Source organism: Coniosporium apollinis (assembly GCF_000281105.1).
Source record: "Coniosporium apollinis CBS 100218 chromosome Unknown supercont1.14, whole genome shotgun sequence".
Lineage (NCBI taxonomy): Eukaryota > Fungi > Ascomycota > Dothideomycetes > Coniosporium > Coniosporium apollinis.
Window position 1 is genome coordinate 23,193 of NW_006913276.1, and position 18,974 is coordinate 42,166.

An 18,974-nucleotide genomic window follows, 5' to 3' on the forward strand; every position below is an offset into this window, starting at 1 on the left:
GCGCCGTCGCGCCAGAACCGAGACTCTCTTAGCCCAGCACCGGCAAATACGCGTCCTGACATTATGTACAATACACTTCCTCTATGTCTAGTATCGATCCTATAAGCTGGCTGCGAAGATTTGTCGCAAGCCCCATGGGGCAACAGCCGCACTACAAATCCGCCTGTCTGATGGTTTACTCTTATGCTACAGCCCAAGCAGCCCTCCTCAATATCTCGATATCTTAGGTCTTTCATCTACAACGGCTTTCCACCGATAAACTCGCTCCATCGCTTGATCTCTGGCGGGATTCCCTCCTTCCTCGGCAACTTCTCGCTCATGCATTGTGCAAAGAGGACGGCGGTCTGTTAAGCTGGAAGTTAGCATCGTCACAGTACCTGCAGGACAAGTACACAGAAGGATAAGCTGGACTCACCTTCGGCTCCATGAACAACGGCACCCCGAAATCCACCGCATTCCTCCTCATCACGTAGTCCTCGTCCACGAGACTACTTGCTCTGGCCTTAGCCAGGTTGAACACGCCCCTGATGTCGTACTTCTGGAACACCTCCCGCAGCGCCCTCTTGTCCTCCTTTGGGAACTCAATCACTTCGACGCTTACAGATCCGTCTTTCGAGCCATGCTCCAGATGGTTCTTAACCTCTTCATTTGCCGCGTAGAACTTGTAGCCCAGGGGATTCAGGTAGTCGACGATCTTCGCTAGTTCAATCTTTGTCGTATCGCCACCGAATAACAGTCCTTCGCCCGGCTCGGGGAGCCGGAAGTTCATCGTGCTCTGCATAGACGTCCAGTACGCCTCGACCAGATTGTGCCCAAAGCAAGCCATCTCGCCCGTGCTCGACATCTCAACGCCCAAGTAAGGGTCCGCGCCCGCGAGCCTGGTCCATGAAAACTGCGGAACCTTCGTTGCGACGAAATCGCGCTTCTGCGCCATCAAGTCAACCGGCTCAGGCACGTCGCGGCCGACGAGTGCTCTGGTGGCAACGTCGATGAAGTTTGTGCCGAGGACTTTGCTGGAGAACGGGAAGGAGCGGGAAGCACGGAGGTTGCATTCGATAACCTTGAGGGCCGAGTCGCCGCCTTCGGGATCATCGGCTTTGATGATCTGCATGTTGAAGGGGCCAGTGATACTCCAAGCTTTAGCGACCTTCTCCGCGACCTCCTTGAGCCGCTCGAGGGTGCGCTTGTCGAGGTTGACAGGCGGCAGGACTAGAGTCGCGTCACCGGAATGTACGCCGGCGTTCTCAACGTGTTCAGATATCGCGTGAACGAGGAGGTGGCCATTAGAGGCGACGGCATCGACATCGATCTCTTGTGCGCCTTCTATATATTGGGTTATGACAACGGGGTGGTCGGGAGAGACATCGGCAGCAGCAACAAGCTTGTCCCTTAGCTCGCCTTCGGAGCGGATGACAGTCATGGCGGCGCCGGAGAGGACATAACTAGGTCGGACGAGGACGGGGTAGCCGACCGATTCGGCAAACTTCTGTGCCTCTTCCACCGAGCTGAGCTCCTTCCAGGCCGGTTGGTCTACGCCTATCGAGTCAAGGATTTGAGAGAACTTATGGCGATCTTCGGCTTTGTCGATGTCGGTCGGGTCTGTACCGAGTACCTTGGCCTTGCCGGTTTCTTGGAGTTTCAGCGCGATATTTTGCGGTAACTGACCTCCCACCGAGACCACAACGCCGCTCGCGGATTCAAGCTCGTAGATATCCATGACACGCTCGTAGCTCAGCTCTTCAAAATAGAGCCTATCCGCAACATCAAAGTCGGTTGAGTAGGTTTCTGGGTTGTAGTTGATCATGACAGTCTTCTTGCCAAGCTTGTTTAGTGATAGCGTAGCGTTGACTGCACACCAATCGAACTCAACGGAACTGCCAATCCTGTAGACACCGCTTCCAAGAACGAGGATACCGTGATCCTTAAAGTCGACATCGTGCGAGGTGGCGTTGTAGGTCGTATAAAGGTAGTTGGTCTCGGCTGGGAATTCTGCGGCAAGGGTATCGATCTTCTTGACATACGGCCTGATACCGAAGCTCTTCCTGCGCGCTCGAACGTTATCCTCGCTGCTGCCGACCGCCTTTGCAATCTGCTTGTCTGAGAAGCCCATCTTCTTTGCCTTCATGAGAAGCTCTTTCTTCAGGCCGAAGAGGCTGCCTATATCCTCAAGTTCATGCGTGCAATCAACGATGTTCTGCAGCTTGTACAGGAACCATTTGTCAATCTTGGTCAGATCATGTACCTTGTCTACAGAGTACCCTTCGTGAAACATGGCTTGACCGACAGCAAGCCACCGTCTGTCGGTGGGGTTCCGCAGCACGTCGTCAAGGTCATCAAACTTGTCGCCCTGGAAGCCCAAGAACTTGGGGTCGACTTGCCGACAGGCCTTCTGGAAGGACTCCTCGAATGTTCTGCCGATAGCCATGACTTCGCCAACGGACTTCATCGAGCTGCCAATATCCCGCTTCACGTTTTGGAACTTGCTCAAGTCCCATCGGGGCATCTTTGTGACGATGTAGTCCAAGCTGGGCTCGAAGTTGGCTGTTGTTGTCTTGGTGACTGCATTGGGGAGTTCGGGTAGTGTGTGACCTAGCCCAATCTTCGCTGCGGTATAGGCAAGAGGGTAACCGGTAGCCTTGGAAGCAAGAGCTGATGATCGCGATAAACGCGCGTTCACCTCAATGACCCTATAGTCAAGCCCGTCAGGCTGAAGAGCGTACTGCACATTGCACTCGCCAACAACGCCGAGATGTCGCACAATCTTGATGGACGCGGACCGGAGCATGTGATACTCTTCATCGCTAAAGGTCTGGCTGGGCGAGACGACTATACTGTCTCCTGTATGGACACCGAGCGGATCGAAGTTTTCCATGTTGCAGACGGTGATGCAGTTGTCGCTTGCATCACGCACCACCTCGTATTCCGCCTCTTTCCAACCCTTGAGAGACTTCTCGACAAGAATCTGAGGCGAAAGCGTCAGGGAACGTGCGGACAGGTTTCGGAGTTCTTCGGGATCATTTGCAAAGCCAGATCCTAAGCCACCCAGCGCATACGCCGCGCGTACAATGATGGGGTAGCCGACAGTCTCCGCGGCTTTAAGAGCATCATCAACGGTGGCAACAGCAATTGACTCCGCAATGGGAATGTTGATTTCGCCCAGGGCCTTCGCGAAGAGGTCACGGTCCTCACTAGTCTCCAGCGTCTTGACGCTGGTACCCAAGACCTTCACACCGTACCGCTCAAATATCCCCATCTTATTCATGCGGACACCGAGGTTGAGGGCGGTTTGCCCGCCGAAGCTGAGAAAGATGCCATCGGGCCTTTCTCTCTCAATCACGTAGGTGACGTATTCAGGCGTAACGGGCAGGTAGTATATCTCATCGGCAAGGACGTGAGAGGTTTGGATGGTAGCAATGTTGGGGTTGATTAGCACCGACTGCACGCCAGCTTCTTTGAGGGCCTTGAGGGCTTGGGAACCTGTTGGACGCAAGCGTGTCAGCTTCACCTAATCCTGTTTTGTAGTCTCGCGTGCGCCATCGCAGGCTCTGGTGCAAGCTTCTCCAACTCCTTCCTTTGCGCGGCTTTCTCGCTTCCAGCTTGTCGCGTGTCCTGTTCTCCAGGCGGCGTTCGAGTCACGGAAAAAGATTACCCACCAGAATAGTCAAATTCCCCTGCCTGGCCAATACTCAAGCCTCCACTGCCTATGACCAGAACCTTTTTGACATCTACCAGATCCCTCGCGCCGGCAATTGCGCCGCTGTTGAGGTAGGCCTGCGCATTTGGAGCTTCTTGGCTTTCTATCCTCGCAGCAACGGACCTTGAAAAGGCTCGTAGCTGTCTGGGATCTGGCTGTGAAGGTTTGCTGCTCCGGAGAGCGCATAGCGAGGGAGTGGCACGAGTGATGAAGCTCCGGGATGTTAGTGAAGGAGCTGTGGATGGGGATTGGCGGAGGAGAGAAGTTGTTCGGCGTGCCAGCCGCCCAGAGAGCGCCATTGCGGGTATTTCAAAGAAGAAGAAAAGGAGCGAGGTTGAGGTTGAGATTTACTGAGCCTCACGAGCCCTATGGAAGAGACTCTTGACGTGAGGATTGCGCCTCTGGTCGCTTGGAGCGAGTGACGAGAAATGGTGTGGGGAGCAGCAGAAGCAGATTTACAAAAAAGTGCAGCGAGCGGTCTGACTCTGGCTCTGTCTGCGATGTGACTTGTCAATTGCTCCGGCTCCCGATAACGATAAGGATGGGAGAGCGAAATCGGTGCGGCAGGGGAGCGCCCGCCGTCACGAAGCTCCGTTAACTAGGTAGGTACCTAAGGTAGGTATAGGTACCGTTCAAGACTTGATGAGGTGTCTCTGCTCACAGAAGCTCACAGGAGCTCACAGGTGCTCACAGGAGCTCATAAGAGCTCTATGAGGCGACCGAGACGTGGTTCACCATAGTTCAAATTGACGTTGCCTGTGTGCGGAACCTTTTCTAATCACTGCCAGGAAAACGCCGCATCTCATCCTCTGGAAGTCTCATCGAAAAAATTTCTAGCTGTGATCGCACTGTGGGTATTTTCCAGCCCACTGTGAGACGTGAATCCGACGCCTCTCACAAGCTCGACGACCTACCTCGCCATCTGCTGTAAAATGCAGGACAAGTCTTGCGAGCGTTTGACCGGCTGTTCTTTCAACCCCATGCCATTCCATCGCCTTGCCGTCAGCCATATCAGCGACAGAGCCGTCCAGCGGCCAAAGAACAATGCGGCGCGTCACGTTGAACGGGTCCGAAGAGACGTAACGGAAGCCGTCGACGGCACAAGCTCCTTCGGCGAACCTTCCGACTCTCTAATGGTGGCTAATGTATTTGCCTTGGGAGATGGATCATCGCGACTCTCCTTGCTTCTTCCCCTTGCCTTTGACCTTCCCCTCTTCCAGCTCCCCCATCCTCCTCTTATACTCCCTCGGACTCTCCGTCTCCCTCGGCTTCTCCCCCATCAGCCTCGCCAACAAGCCCGGCTCCGCCCACATACCCACCTTCCCTCTCTTCGCCCTCTCCTCAGCATCCCTATATCTCCGCTCAAATCTCCCAAACTCAGACCCGCTCTTCGCCTCGTATACAGTAGCCAGACCCCTCCTGAGCATCTCAAGCCCGACATCCCTCCTCAGCAGCCACCGCCTCACAAACACCGTCGCGACAACGCGGTCATACTGGTCGCGCCTGTGGATGTATGCCCTGACGCGGCGGCCGAGGATGTAGGCCGTGAGCCAGGCATGCGCCTCCTTCGCGTAGGGCTGCTCTGGACGGCCGAAGTGCGCGAGCTCGGGGGCGTCAATGCCGGCGATGCGGACGTGTATCTGCCATCACAGATTCAGTGATTTGTCCAACACCATAATGATGGCCCCGGCGAAAGTAGGAAGAGCGCGTGCATACCGTCTTCATCCCAATCCCCTTCTTCACCTCCACCCTCCTCCCCGGCGCCCATCCCCACCCCGCCAGCCTCCCGCCCGGCGTATGGAATAGCCGAAAGTTATCCGCATCGCCCACGCTCGTGACCTTCCCGAACAAGCTGCTCGTCCTGAACTTCTCAGGCTTGATGTGGTCGACGCTGGGGATGCGGCGCAGATGGGCCTTGTAGACGCGTAACAGTGCGAGCGTGGTCAGGGTTAGGAGGACCGAGGGGATGACGGTGCGCGGCTCGGTGTAGTGGGCCCAGTCGGTCGCGTTGAGCGTGTCAGCCCAGGAGACGGGGCGCCTTTTGGGTTCCTCTGACGAAGAGGAGGAGTCGGCGGCCCAGGGCCATCGCATGGTAGGTAAAGGCCAGCAGGTGAGGCCTGGGAGTGCTTGGGGTTGCCGAGGCGGGTCTGCAGCCATGTATAATTTTCCGGAAAGGGATTAGTGGGGTAATCTCTACATCTTCGTGGTTCCGCTTCGAAGTGGGTAGTAGGTGTTCAACATGATATGCAATTGTGCAATTGGTGTACTCTCATAGTCGCATACTCTGTTCCTTCTTGAGTGCGAACGGATACTGCAAGCGTTTAAATAATGTTCTCATATGGCGCCTTCCGCCTCGAAGCGTGACGACAAGGCATCTCCGAACCCAGGAGCAGCAATCTGGCGATGGTATCTATGTTTCCATCCTTTCTTAGTTTTGCTCGCAGACACCCAGTCGTTTATTCGTGCCAAATAATACAGTTTCAACCCCTGGTTTTACTCCAAAATGAGCCTGAAGCTCACAACCTCAAACGTTCCCACCACTATATCCATCCCGCCCTTCCCACTCTCTACCTCTTCCAAATCGTCTTCCAGAAGGTTGCACTTGAAGACCTTCTTGACATCAAGATCTCCCCACTCCACCCTTCCCCTAGTTCTGCCACCCATGGCATCATAAATCCTTAACACAACACTCCTGCCTTTTCTCCTCGGCAGTTCGCCCCTGGATACATCCTCGTCGTCTTCGGCGCGCTTGATAGTGTCAAGGACGAGTGTGTCTGAGCCAGTAATGCGGAAAGCGCCCAGGAGCGGCGCTATGACGGATGGTGAGGGGTGGCAGTAGACTTTCAACGGGTTGTTGAAGTTGAACGCGGTCTTGATGGTGGTGGAAGAAAGGGGTCCAGAATGAGGGAGAAGCGCGTAGCGTATGTGATGGCGTCCTGTTTTCCCCATTAGCCATCTCTCCAATGGCAAACAATCAAGGGACAATCCATACCCATATCAGCGTGCGCATCCGGCGCCTTCGGTGCCCTCAGCAGACTCAACCTCATCAGGTTTCCACAAGTCGCAAATCCGTACTTGCTGTCGTTGAGCACGCTAACTCCGTACCCAGCTTCGCTTAGATCAGCCCACTTGTGGCAGCACACTTCGAACTTAGCCATATCCCAGGAGGTGTTGTAGTGCGTGGGCCGTCTCACGATGCCGAACTGCGTCTCGTAGCTCGCTTCCGTGTTCACCACGTCCACTGGGAACTCTACCTTAAGGAACTTCATCGTCTCGCGCCACTCCACTTCGCTTGAGAACTCGACGTACGAGGGTTGGTTGTTGAGGGCGGCGGAGAGGGAGATGGTCGTCTTAACCCAGCTATCCTTGCTGACCCGCGTTTCCACTAACAAGGAGGCCTTGTGTGGGCCAGACTCCAGAACGCTGACTTTTTGGGATGGTAGCTCTTTGCGTGAGTTCAGATGGTACACCTCCACATCCCAGGCTTGCCAGTAGAGAGGCTTGTCATCGAAGATGACGAGCTGTCCTGCCTTGCCGCCTGGTGCAATGACCTCGCGCTTGGCAGCTATGTCATAGAGGGAGGTGATGACGCCTTCGGTGATCTTGACTTTATACTGGGAATTTGACATTTCGTACACACCTTTTTCGAGCTGCTTGAGCGTTGCGGTGGCGGCGGGAAGAGCAGAAGCAAGGGGACGGACGTCCATGAGGCCAGTTGCGCCGTGCGCCATCCCATAGCGCGGAGTGTTCGGTTCTTTAGGCAGGTTGGCGAGCTCAGTGCGGGACCATGGGAGGGTGTTGAGCGCTAACAGGCTGCCATCTTTGCCATCTTTATCGAATCCGAGTGCGGAGAGGGCGTCCTCAAGAACCTTTTCCCCTGTGGTGAAGACTTTCGCGTAGAGCTGGTGCTGGTCAGCATCGTGTTTAGAGCGGAGAGCAGTGACATTACCTCATCCGAGTCATCGTAGCACATCTCAATCGAGCTTCCTGGCAAGCAGTCGTGGAACTGACACAGTAGCACAGCCTCCCACATATCATCAATCTCCTTCTTCGGGTACTTGTAGCTTGATCTCTTCCCATCTGCAAGGTCTCTGATGCTGGCGAGCGTAGCCAAGTATTCGATATCATGTAGCAGGATCTCAGACTTCCGGTTGTTTCGCTTGTTGTTGGCCTGCGTGGTGTATGTTCCTCGATGCAGCTCGAAGTACAGCTCACCGTACCATGTGACGAACTCCGTGCCCTCTTCCGCCTTCTTCTCTAACCGCGCAAAAAAGTCGTCGACTGATTCGCCCATCTTGACACGCGGCAGCAAACCGACAGTATCACTGACACCGCGGCATCTTCTCAACTTTTCGATGTGTTGCCATGTCGGACCACCGCCTCCGTCACCCTTCCCGAAAACCAGTAGAGATGTCGCATCCTGATCTAGAGACTTGTGCTGTGTGACACTCCTCTTAACATCTCCAAAATGTGCTTCCGCAGTATACGTCTCCGCCGGGCACATGTGGCATAACACCTGACTGCCATCCAAACTGACCCAGTTGAAAGTCGTGTGTGGGAAATTGTTGATATTGTTCCAGCTCAGCTTCTGCGTAAAGAAGCGGCTCATACCCGCAAGGCGGCATACCTGCGGCAATTGCGACGAGTAGCCGAAAGTATCCGGTAGCCAGAACGTAGTGCATCGCTGGCCAAACTTGCTCTCGAAGTAGCGCTGGCCATAGAGGAACTGTCGGACCAGCGACTCCCCGCTCGGCATGTTGGTGTCGTGCTCGACCCAGCTGCCGCCGATGGGGTGGAATCTTCCTTCCTTGACCTTGTCCTTCACGCGGTCATAGGTGGACGGGTAGAGTTCCTCCAGCCACTTGTACTGCTGCGCCTGCGAGCAGGCGAAGCGGAGCTCGGGGTAGCGGTCCATGAGATCGCATTGGTTGGACCAGGAGCGGGCTACCTTGCGTTTTGTCTCTGCCCATGGCCAAAGCCAGCAGGAGTCAATGTGGCAATGGCCGATGGCGCTGACGATGGCTTCATTGTCGGTGGAATAAACGTCGGGGGAGTCCACCTTGTCGCCTAGATACCTTTGCGCAATTTTGCGACACTCTACTATGGATTCTTTGCTGCCCTCGCCGGCGATAAAGGCGTCCATGATTGAATTGCAAAGTTGAAGCGCTTGGTGCGATTCCCAAGAATCCTGTGGGAATTCCCTTGCAGCGTCTGGGGTGATGTCAGTACAGTGGTCGCGTTTCCCATCTTCTACTGCGAGAAGAACACACCGCCAATGATCCAGAAGTCTACAGAGAGCGCTCTTGCTTCGAGATTAACCGCCACGATATCCGCTTTCGTCAACTGGAAGTACTTGTCTGGCTTGGGCGGCTGGATAGTGTCACCGCCAGGAGCGTTCCCGAACATGCCATTGCAAGCCATCTCGATGTAAAACACGTGGTCTTTCCCATCCTTCCAGTCCTCGGGAAGAATCCATTCCGTCCTCTCCCCTCCGCCAGTTAGTCCATGAACTGGATGGCCGTGTTCCGTCCATATGAGACCCTCGTTGTTGGCATCCCAATGGAACTCGAGGTGTGAGTGCTGTGCTAGGGAGGAGGGAATGGCGAGAGTGATGCGGAACCAGTGGGTTGACCAAGATGGACCGAAGGAGGCGCCGACGTTTGTAGGGGTGAAGTCCTTGGACGTGGCGTCTTTGAAGGTTGGACGGGAGAGGTCTGGCGGGGAGTAGACCTCGAGCTTGACGTGGGGCGAGCCGGAAGCGCGGCCCTCGTAGAGCTTACTGCGGATCAGAGGCGTCAGCTTGGACTCAAGCAGAGGACAGCCGCAGCGTCGCAGATAGCGGTATAGCTGCTTGATGGTGGCATGACTAAATGCGATATACGCACTCGAGTAGACTCTGTTTCTCATACTGGCCGCCGCTGGTAAACTGCCTCAGCCTGTCCAGATAGATACTATGGATCTACCGTCGCTCCATCAGCTGGTGTTCCCTGTTTTGTGCCTCTCTCTCTCTCGTCGACTGCTCTCTGAGTCGCCCTCAAGCATGCTCTTCAAGAGCTTGCATCTTCCCATGGACAAGGACACGCACCTGCTTGCCGACGGGAGCTCGGGCCATCTTTGGGTAGTCCGTCTTCATGATGGAAGCCATGTTGGTGTTGGTCTCCCCGCCCATTGTGTCTGTGAGGCGAAGGGAGGAGGAGGAGGAGGAGGAGGAGGAGGCTCAAGCAGGGAGATGCAGCAATTCATGCGAGGAGGTCAGTGGGTGGAGCTGCGGTTAGCTGATCTGGCCGGCTGATCTGGTGCTTTGGCTGCTTTGGCTGCATGAAGGGCGCGCCCCTCGGCCCTTGCAGACAGACCCCGCGCTCCACACCCCGCACCCCGCGTTTTTGGATGGTAAATCACGTGCCTGGGTGTTCAAGAAAGCTTCGTATAGGGTGGTAACTAGCTTTATACAAGGCAGATGAGGAGTCTCAAGGCTCAAGGCTCAAGGCTCAAGGCTCAAAGAACAGAGAGAGCATAGATAGCAGGATGGTGGCTTTCATTCTTTCCCTGCATGGTAGTCGAAGCATCCTGTTGATTTGAACCAACGCCGGCGCCTGTCGCTGCTGGATATGCTTTACAGACTACTCGCAGCGACATGCTTTTGAGGCTCCCAAACTAGAGCTCAATACAAACGAACGTCTTCTCAGCTGTGCGTAGGCATGTTCACGCTCGCCTTCGTAGCCACGGCGTCCTCGCTCCTCCACAGACTCGTCACCGTCTTCGTCTGCGTGTAGAACTGGATTCCCGGCTTGCCGTAGAAGGTGTTGGCGCCTCCGCCCGCGACGCTCTTCTTGTTCCCTGTGAAGCTGAACATCGGGAGAGGTACCTGGCGAATATTAGCACATCTGCCTGTTTTCGTAAATCAAAGGGGAGGGGGTTGTTACGGGTATCGGGACGTTGATGCCAACCTGTCCGGCTTCAATGTCATGCGTAAAGCGCTGGGCAGTGGAGCCGCTGCGCGTGAAGATGGCAGTACCATTGCCGTACGGGTTCGCGTTGATGAGGTCGATGGCTTCGTCGATGGTCGGAACGTTTAAGCATACAAGGACTGGGCCGAAAATCTCCTCAGTGTAGCATTTCATGTGCGGCTGCACGTTCGCAATGAGTGTTGGGCCGATCTGTTCACGTGTTAGAGCCGCTCCATCTGGCATCCGAGCGCATGCCGAGGGGAAAGAGAACCTACGAAGTTGCCATTGGGGTACTTCTCCGGCTTGACGCCCCTCCCGTCCAGTAGTATGGTCGCTCCCTCGTCCTCCGCGCTCTGGATGAGACCCTCAATCCGCTTCTTCGCCTCGGGAGAGATCACCGGTCCTAGATCCGTCCCTTCCTCGAACCCACCATTGACCTTAAGTGCTTTGGCTCTCTCTGCAATCTCAGGCACCCAGTCTTTTGTCTCGCCCACCATTACGCACGTGCTCAGCGCCATGCACCTTTGCCCTGCGGCGCCGAAAGCTGCGCCAGCGATCGCATTTAGTGCGTGATTCTTATTTGCGTCTGGTAGGACTGCGGCATGGTTCTTCGCGCCCAAGTTTGCTTGTACCCTCTTGCCGTTCGCCGAAGCACGGCTGTAGATGTACTCGCCGGCCTTGTTGCTGCCGACAAACGACACGGCCTTGATGAGAGGCTCGTCGAGGATGAAGTCGACAGTCTTAGCGGAACCGTGAATCACGTTTATGACGCCTGGTGGGAAGCCTGCCTTGGTTGCGAGTTCGGCCAGGATCATCATAGCGCCCGGATCGCGCTCCGATGGCTTGATAAGAATCGTGTTGCCGGTTATGGTGGCAATAGGGATGGACCAGAGAGGAATCATCGCCGGGAAATCTGGCAGGTATACTGGTTAACGACGCGCATCCCTGAGCGGCCGCAAAACATCTGTGCCAGGTACTTACTGAAAGGGCATATAGCAGCCACAACACCCAGTGGCTCCCGGTAGCTCCTCGTCTCCATATCCTTTGCAACTTCCAGCACCTCGCCGGTCATCTGTGTGGTGATGCCACATGCCGTCTCCGCAACCTGCAGGCCCCTCAACACATCGCCCTTCGCATCGGCAAACGTCTTGCCCTGCTCTAGCGTGATGCTGGCCGCCAGCCTGTCCCAGTGCTCCCTGATCAGCGCCACGAACTTGAACATGATCTGCTGCCTCGCCAGCAGCGACGTGTTCCTCCACTTTGGAAACGCTTTCTGCGCAGACTCGACGGCAGTTTTGAGCTCGGCATCGGTGGACTGAGGCACCCGAGTTACGAGGTTGTTGGTCGCCGGGTCGTACAGATCAATCCATTGCGTGGCTTTGCTCTCGACGAACTCATTGTCCAGGAAGTTTTGGGTGTTGGCTGGCGACCGGATCTGGTCGTGGGATGTGGGGTACGAATCGGCGGAGCTGGCGGCGGTGGTGGTTGCGGGCTTGAGGTGTTTTGCTGTTGCGTGAAGACGCCTGGCCGCTATCTTGCTGGTGTTTGCAGCCGGCGAAGACATGGCGGGGGTGAGGGATGAGACGCGGGGAACGGAGCGAGCCGAGAGGGCGGGAATGGAGCGGGTTAGGGCGCGACGGGCAGCCATAGTACGTTTGACAGCGGAGTCGTGTTGCACCTGTGCAGTGGAGAACGAAAAAAAAAGAAGACGTCGAATTGCTCCTGGCGGAAGAAAGACGGTGTTAAAGCTGGGGAAGCACTTTGAGCGGCTTAGCACGGCAATGCGGCGTTGCGGAGCTCGGTTTCCGGCAACCCGGCAAGCCAGCAATTGGCAAGTCTTTCCAGGTGGAGTGGACAACAGCCGAGGGAGAGAGATGCGGAATACGGACGAGCAACCGGCGGGCGGGAAACGCAAAGCTGGAGCGGACGCAGAACTTCTTCCATCACGCGGCACGTCATTAATGCTCAAGTTATGAGGTACATCGTTAGCTTCGTTGAACCTAACATGGCGGCTATGCTAAACATTGTCCTCCTCATGCGCCAAGACTAAGCAGTAGTATTTTGCCAACAATATGTCACGCCAACCCCTGACCCTGGTCGCACACCTCTCTCTCTCTCTCACAACTCATCTCCAGCACGCTGAATGCCTCTCCGCTTTGTCGCCTTCTACGAATCGACCTTCTGGGACCTCGTGTTGCGCTTGTTCAACTCGGCCTGCGCCTTCTCAGCGCCAGAGCTCACAGCTTCTGCCGCCTGGTCCTTGACATCCACCGCCGTCTCCTTGGCCTTCTGCGCCGCATCCTTGATCTGTTCCTTCGAAGGAGCAGCGGCACCACCAAGACCGACCAGAGAGATCAAGAGAGCGAGGACAGTCAAGGCGGTGACGCCAAGGGCACCCGCAACCTCAGGCATGAACTTGACGGCCTGGATGGGGTCCTTCTTAGCGATGGTCAAGAAGAGGTCCAGCTTCTCGCGAATGTAGAGCACTGGGTCGTCCTTGAACTTCAGGTCCATGGGCGACTTCGGGGGCGTGTCCTCGGTCTTGGGCTTAGTGGCCGCTTCTTCGGCCTTCTCAGAGGCGATCTTGACATCGTAGGTCTCCTTCTTGAGCTTCTCGGCATCGGCAACGGAGTGCCCGATGTAGATGTTGTCAAAGAGGATGTCCTTCTGCATGGTCCAGATTTCGAAGCCGATCTGCGTATGTGTTAGCCGAAGTTCCTATACTTGTGCCCCTACGTTACTCACAGCGCCAATTGGCTCAAAGTTGGCCGGAGTCGGATCCTCGTAGTAGTCAGGATTGGCAATCTTGCGCGGAGCCCAGACGCCCTTGTACGCCGGGTTTTCAATGTAAGCCGGAGACCACCTGCCCTTGTAGGCTGGGTTCTTCTTCATGGGTTGCGTCCATGGGCCACAGCCAGAGGCTTCATCGCACTTAGGATTGGGGACCATAGGCGGGATCCAGTCGCCATCCTCCTCGTCATCCCAGTCCTCAGGCTTCTCCGCTTCAGGATCCGGGATCATGGTCGGCTCGTCCTCTAGCCAGTCATCTGGCTTGGTCGCCTCCTCGTCAACAATCTCGTATGGCGCATCCTCGTCCCAGTCCTCGGGCTTGGTAGCCTCAGGATCAGGGATGCGGGCCTCCTCGACCCAATCCTCAGGCTTCCTGTCGTTCGGGTCGTCGACCTCCTTCTCGGGGTTGACAGACGGCGTGAAGTCCTCGAGAAGGCTGCCATTGCGCATGGATTCGCCGTCAATCTTGATCTGATAGGTCTGATCGGGATTGACGATCAAGGTGTAGAGCGAGGTGGTCTTGACAATGCGGGCCATTGGAGGGTTCTTGAGGTGCTTCTCTTCATATTCGCCAGTCTTCGGGTTCTTGTGCCTGAAGATGAAATGAACCTGACCAGGTGTTAGCATTGCTCCTTTAGACGGAGTGGTAAATCCAGGCTACTAACCTTGTTTGTGGCACCGCACTTGTCAGGGCCGAACATAATCACATAGGGCGAGGCGTTCGAGAACTCGTCGGATTGAAGCTCCTTGTTGTCCTGGAGGAGCTTCATGTATGCGCCACCACACTCCAGCCCATCTGATGCTGGTTAGCTAGTGGATCATACGCTGATTCTAACGCGGACATACCCTGGAGCTTGACTTCATACTGGACGACCAAAGTGTTCTTCGTGTTGTCGATCGCCTTTGGGAACTTCGCCGAAATGGCATGATGGGCAGCCTTGTCCTTGATGACTAGGCCCTTGTCGCCCTGAATGCCCTTGAGGACAGATGGCTCTTCGACCGCCCAGTTGCCGACATAGGCCCACTCCTCCTCTGTGGACTTGTCGTTTTGCTTCTTGGCGTGGGAAGGCTTCCACCGTGTCTCCCAGTCGTCTGCGAACTGCTCTAGGAAGGGAGCTTTGAGCTTTGTAGGCTGCGAGGAGAGCATCAGCAAGACTGCGCTCGCGAGGTGAGGGATGGTCAATCGTATGCACGCACAGTGAAGGTGGGCTTCGATAGAGCGGAGGAAGTGACCGACTCTACGAAAGAGGATGCTGACATTGAAGCATGGCCGGCGGCATCCTCGAGGTCGTCCGCAACATCTGCGCGGACGACGGCAGTGGAGAGCAGCGTTGCTGCAAGTACGCCGAATCGCATTTTGGGCGGATGAGCTTGGGTGTCTCGTATGTGCAGAGAACTATGCGAGTGCCTACGGTGGATGTAGCGGGGGGAGAGGCTACCGATGTAGTTGTTCACAGCCGGAGCTCATTTGAATTGTGGACACGTTTTTAGATTCAAGGCGCCCCGGTGCGAGGCTGAAGCTCGGAGCTTGGACACCCACGCTAGAAACCTACTCCACCTTCCCCATCGAACACCATGGACGATTCGCGCGCCTGTTACGATTGTGTGGCGAAGCTTCTAGAAGGCTTCAATGGTCTGGGGAGTATTGCAGCTATTCGTACCCAGCCACCGCATTCACCATTGATGCATAGCTGCATTGGGTAGAACTGTAGCCGATGATAAAATGTACGGGGCCAGAGACGCTAGGAGCGTTGTGAATATGATACAAGCAAGCATGAAGGTGAAAAGCTCATGGTAATGGTTGTGGGGAACATGATGATGGACTCATGGCTGGATAATTTTGAAGTCTGGCAACTTTTGTCATCCCAGTGGTAACAATGGCTTCATCCTGGTCACACTTCGTCTCTGGTTTAGCAATGCTCTTCCTTGACGGCTCGAACTCAGATACCCCTAGCCATGGCTTCTGTTCCTGCAGCTTCTAGCGAGACCGGGGGCACCAATATCCACGATTCCATCTCTTTAACTACGTGTGTGTTGGCTCTTAGTATTCCATCCACACCGCGCACATGTAGCGCGAGGACGACTCGCTTTCAGAGCACATTGATTATGTGTTTGGGCGTCGAGCTAATGTCGAAGACTCACTGTTGAGGCTACGAAGTTGTGCAGCAATGTGTTCTACAGTAACTCAGAAGGCAGATTCTACTGGTGAGACGGCGCAGTCTCGGTCGGAGTGGAAGGTCGCTGGCATTGGATCGAGAAGACTTGATGTTGTTCGAATGCAAGGGACAGACAGCTGCTGCGTTGCTGGTTCCCCGCAGCGCACGAAGCAAGCTGCGGAGACTAGGCCTGCCGTAGAACAATGTTACAGGTATCATTTGAGGTACACGTGGATCACGGTAGAAAATAGAGCACCCCAAACCAGCCAACGGACTTGTACTTCTAGACCTAGAGGATGGAGAAGGAGATGCCGGTTATGGGAAGATCAACAATGGAGATCTGCGCGAGAAGGTGGAGAGGAGACGTGAGGGCAATCAGATGAGAGAGGCGTAGGCACGGTCCCAGCACGAGGATAGCTCGGAAAAGCGGTAGCTCAGCAGGCAGGAAGCACACATGAGACGGACATATTTGGATATGAATAGGTAGTTGATTGAACGATGACCCTTGATATTCACGTGACACCCTGGCCATCCTATCTAGGTACCTCTGAAGGATGGATTTCCTAATAAGTTCCACGCACCTCTATTTATTGGTGAGACGATGGAGGTCATTGGCATGGGACCACTAAAGTAAGAGGGACAAGGATGTAGATTACGAGTACCAAAACACTTCGGGTTTGGCGTTGTATGGGGACTACTCTGGGCTGAAGCCGGAAGCAGTAGGACATAAATTGTTGTGTCCGCTCACGACTACCTAAATTCACAGTTCCCCATATAGCGAGCCTCCGGTAAACCTTGTAGTCGTCCTGTGTATCAGCACAGGCTTTGTGGATAGCGGTTGTCCGAGGATGTTGAGTTCGGCCAAGACGCGCTGCCGTAAATGCGAATGATGACTGGAATCACAGCGTGGGAGCCAGCCGACCGAAGATGTTTCAGGTCGTTCCTTTATCCCGTCATGCTTACGGCTTGGGGCGGCGAGGTGCGCTGGTAGTGTCAAGCCCAGGCGGCGACTGCATGCGCAAATGCATTCAACAGTTCCTCTTGTCCGCCTACCCTAGGTTTAGCTACAGCGAGCTATGGGCCGATCTAAGTCCATCCTAGGAGTCGCGGGAGTCGCAGGAGCCGTGAGCAGTTAGGCACTTAGGGTACGGATAGCGCGCTGAGCCGGTTTCTGATTCTTGCTTCTGCGCCGCGTCAGAGAGAGGTTGGGAAGGTGCCACTTGCAGGGATTGGGCATTGGCCGGCGCTGGCAGTTTTGATTCACGCCTTGCCTCACTGATCAAGGTCGAAGGCCCGAACAATCTCTGCATCTGCCTCTACCACTGCCACTGCCACCGCACCTTCGTTCTGCTTAACTTTACAGCTTTCAATTCTTCCTTGACTCTCGTCGCCTGCAGCCAGCCCTGCAAGCTTCGCCTTATCGCTAACGCTTCCGCCACTGCCGGCCCAAAATAGACTACCTGATCGTTCGTCGCCTTGAAGATCACCAACGGCTAGCTAATTAGTCTCCTCCGCAATCCGCATTACGGCCGCCGGGCATCTTTCTTGGAAGACTTCCCATTGCCATAGAGCTTGGGCCTTCGCTCGTTTTGCCGGCACTGTCTTCTATCTCTACAATCGCTACACCGGATAACCCGCCAGTTCCCGTAGCCTTACAGATCCACGCCGCAAAGATGGACGTACCCAAGCAGCGCCCCCGATCCAAGTCGACCTTCAGTTTCAAGAGCGACAAGAGCGACAAGTCCGTGAAGGCACCGAAGCTGCCGAAAGAGAAACTCACAGAGAGCGCGGCGGAAAAGCATCAGAACCACCTCAGCACCACGACCAAGGCGAACCCCAACGCTGCAATGGAAGAGGCTCAACCAAGTACGACACCCTTTGCTCTGTTCCGTGGAGATTCTCCAGGACCGTTCCACGGAAGGAAACTGTACCGCTGACACTCTCTCAGTTGCCGCTGCTCTCGAGAAGCCCACCCTAGCCCTTCTCCGAGCATCGTCATACACCGATAGACACGGAAACCTGATCAGTAAGCGACTCACTCAACGCCACGGAGCAGCACAGGATATTGACATGGCAATCTAGCGGAGCCAGATCTCTCCAACCCGACGCGCCCTCGATGGGAACGACCGCTCGATACGATCAGGTCGTTCGAGGCTGCCATCGACACAGAATACAAGCGGCGATCTACAATGATGCGATCTGGTGGGTGTGCGCCACAGGAAGGGCAGAACAAGAGCAAGACTCATCAGAATGGCACTGCAGATTCGTCGCCGAACTTTGCGAACGGAGGCTTCGACAGCCGCAGAAGCAGCTACTACGGAGGTGAGTCTGCAATTTTCATCCCAATCACGCAATCCGTCCCAGCGACTGCGCTCATGTGCCTTGAGCTCTTTTGTCCCCCATTGCGTACCTGAGTCTTTCAACGCCGTCCCCACGTTCTTCGTGGTGTTACGATCGGCAAATGTTGTCGCGCGCGGGACGTGCATGGTTCGGCCGCGCGGCCTCCCGCACAGATCCATTCGCTTGACGAATCCGGCTAACTCACCCGCCGCGCAGCAGGCCACGACAATTTCCGAAACCCGCGATCTTCGCACGTTGGCGGATATTATGGCAACCAGGCCGGCGTGCGAGAGAGCATCGCAGACAACAGCTATGGGGGGCCTCCAATGGCAGGCCCGTCGAGGAACCGTTTCAGCCAGCGTTTGCATAACGAGCCCCCGGTCAATGGCTACGGCAATCGGCAAGGCATTTATCCCACCCATGTGCCGCAGCTCTCGCGCGATACCGTCAACACCGGAGAGTCCAGTCAGAGCGAGCCATGGGGTAACTCGACGGATCCGAGTAGCGAGAACAGCTCAATTGACAAGGTGGCATCGATGACTAGGGTGATGGAGCCGAACGACCCCTACGTGTATAATAACTATGGCGGCCCAGTCAACGCTCCTGGTCCGGCGGGACCTAACGGGTATCTTCCGCAGCCAATGGGCTCTGCTCCTCCTGCTGTTCCCGCGCATGGGGCGCCAGCAAACCGATCGGCGCCCATCAAGCTCGGCGGCGCAGGGCCCCCGCAGCCTTTAAGTTCCACGTCTGGCAACGCGACGCTGGTCAAGACCAGGAGCCCCTCCGGCACCCAGGATAAGCGGAAGAGCTGGTTCAAGAGGAGGTTCAGCAAAGATTAGGTTGGAGCTGAAGGTATAAGGAGATGAATTCGGCATGACGACGACCCGGTAATGTGTGATGACAAGGGGTGGTCGGATTGAGAATCACGAGTCTGTGCATTTCTCCGGCGTTTCCGGTATTTTAACGAGACAGAGTCTGGAGGCGCTGGGCTGCGCGCTCAGTCGAGGCCTTGCGGAATAGTAATGGGACAAAACATCGAAGCCGGGA

The 18,974-nt window shown here is 55.5% G+C and overlaps 6 protein-coding genes across 6 annotated transcripts; 1 reads left to right on the top strand and 5 right to left on the bottom strand.

The window, feature by feature from the left end:
• Positions 1–236: 236 nt before the first annotated feature.
• On the bottom strand, positions 237–3,993 carry W97_03384 (carbamoyl-phosphate synthase arginine-specific large chain; the record flags this gene model as incomplete). The annotated part of the gene is made up of 3 exons (XM_007781281.1): positions 237–344; positions 416–3,477; positions 3,654–3,993. 3 exons carry the CDS (start codon positions 3,991–3,993, stop codon positions 237–239), a joined length of 3,510 nt encoding a protein of 1,169 aa, XP_007779471.1.
• An 867-nt stretch (positions 3,994–4,860) lies between these two features.
• Positions 4,861–5,785, bottom strand: W97_03385 (uncharacterized protein; the record flags this gene model as incomplete). Its single annotated transcript, XM_007781282.1, has 2 exons — positions 4,861–5,334; positions 5,411–5,785. The coding sequence occupies 2 exons, from the start codon at positions 5,783–5,785 to the stop codon at positions 4,861–4,863; spliced, it is 849 nt and encodes a 282-aa protein (XP_007779472.1).
• A 402-nt stretch (positions 5,786–6,187) lies between these two features.
• On the bottom strand, positions 6,188–9,863 carry W97_03386 (alpha-mannosidase; the record flags this gene model as incomplete). The annotated part of the gene is made up of 6 exons (XM_007781283.1): positions 6,188–6,630; positions 6,687–7,596; positions 7,644–8,905; positions 8,965–9,473; positions 9,580–9,653; positions 9,780–9,863. 6 exons carry the CDS (start codon positions 9,861–9,863, stop codon positions 6,188–6,190), a joined length of 3,282 nt encoding a protein of 1,093 aa, XP_007779473.1.
• Positions 9,864–10,376: 513 nt separating this feature from the next.
• W97_03387 (methylmalonate-semialdehyde dehydrogenase (acylating)) lies at positions 10,377–12,289 on the bottom strand (the record flags this gene model as incomplete). The annotated part of the gene is made up of 4 exons (XM_007781284.1): positions 10,377–10,559; positions 10,618–10,851; positions 10,917–11,554; positions 11,623–12,289. The coding sequence occupies 4 exons, from the start codon at positions 12,287–12,289 to the stop codon at positions 10,377–10,379; spliced, it is 1,722 nt and encodes a 573-aa protein (XP_007779474.1).
• A 518-nt stretch (positions 12,290–12,807) lies between these two features.
• On the bottom strand, positions 12,808–14,787 carry W97_03388 (uncharacterized protein; the record flags this gene model as incomplete). Its single annotated transcript, XM_007781285.1, has 5 exons — positions 12,808–13,335; positions 13,387–14,040; positions 14,097–14,227; positions 14,278–14,563; positions 14,629–14,787. 5 exons carry the CDS (start codon positions 14,785–14,787, stop codon positions 12,808–12,810), a joined length of 1,758 nt encoding a protein of 585 aa, XP_007779475.1.
• A 2,473-nt stretch (positions 14,788–17,260) lies between these two features.
• W97_03389 (uncharacterized protein) lies at positions 17,261–18,766 on the top strand (the record flags this gene model as incomplete). The annotated part of the gene is made up of 4 exons (XM_007781286.1): positions 17,261–17,453; positions 17,536–17,613; positions 17,670–17,909; positions 18,144–18,766. 4 exons carry the CDS (start codon positions 17,261–17,263, stop codon positions 18,764–18,766), a joined length of 1,134 nt encoding a protein of 377 aa, XP_007779476.1.
• Positions 18,767–18,974: the final 208 nt, after the last annotated feature.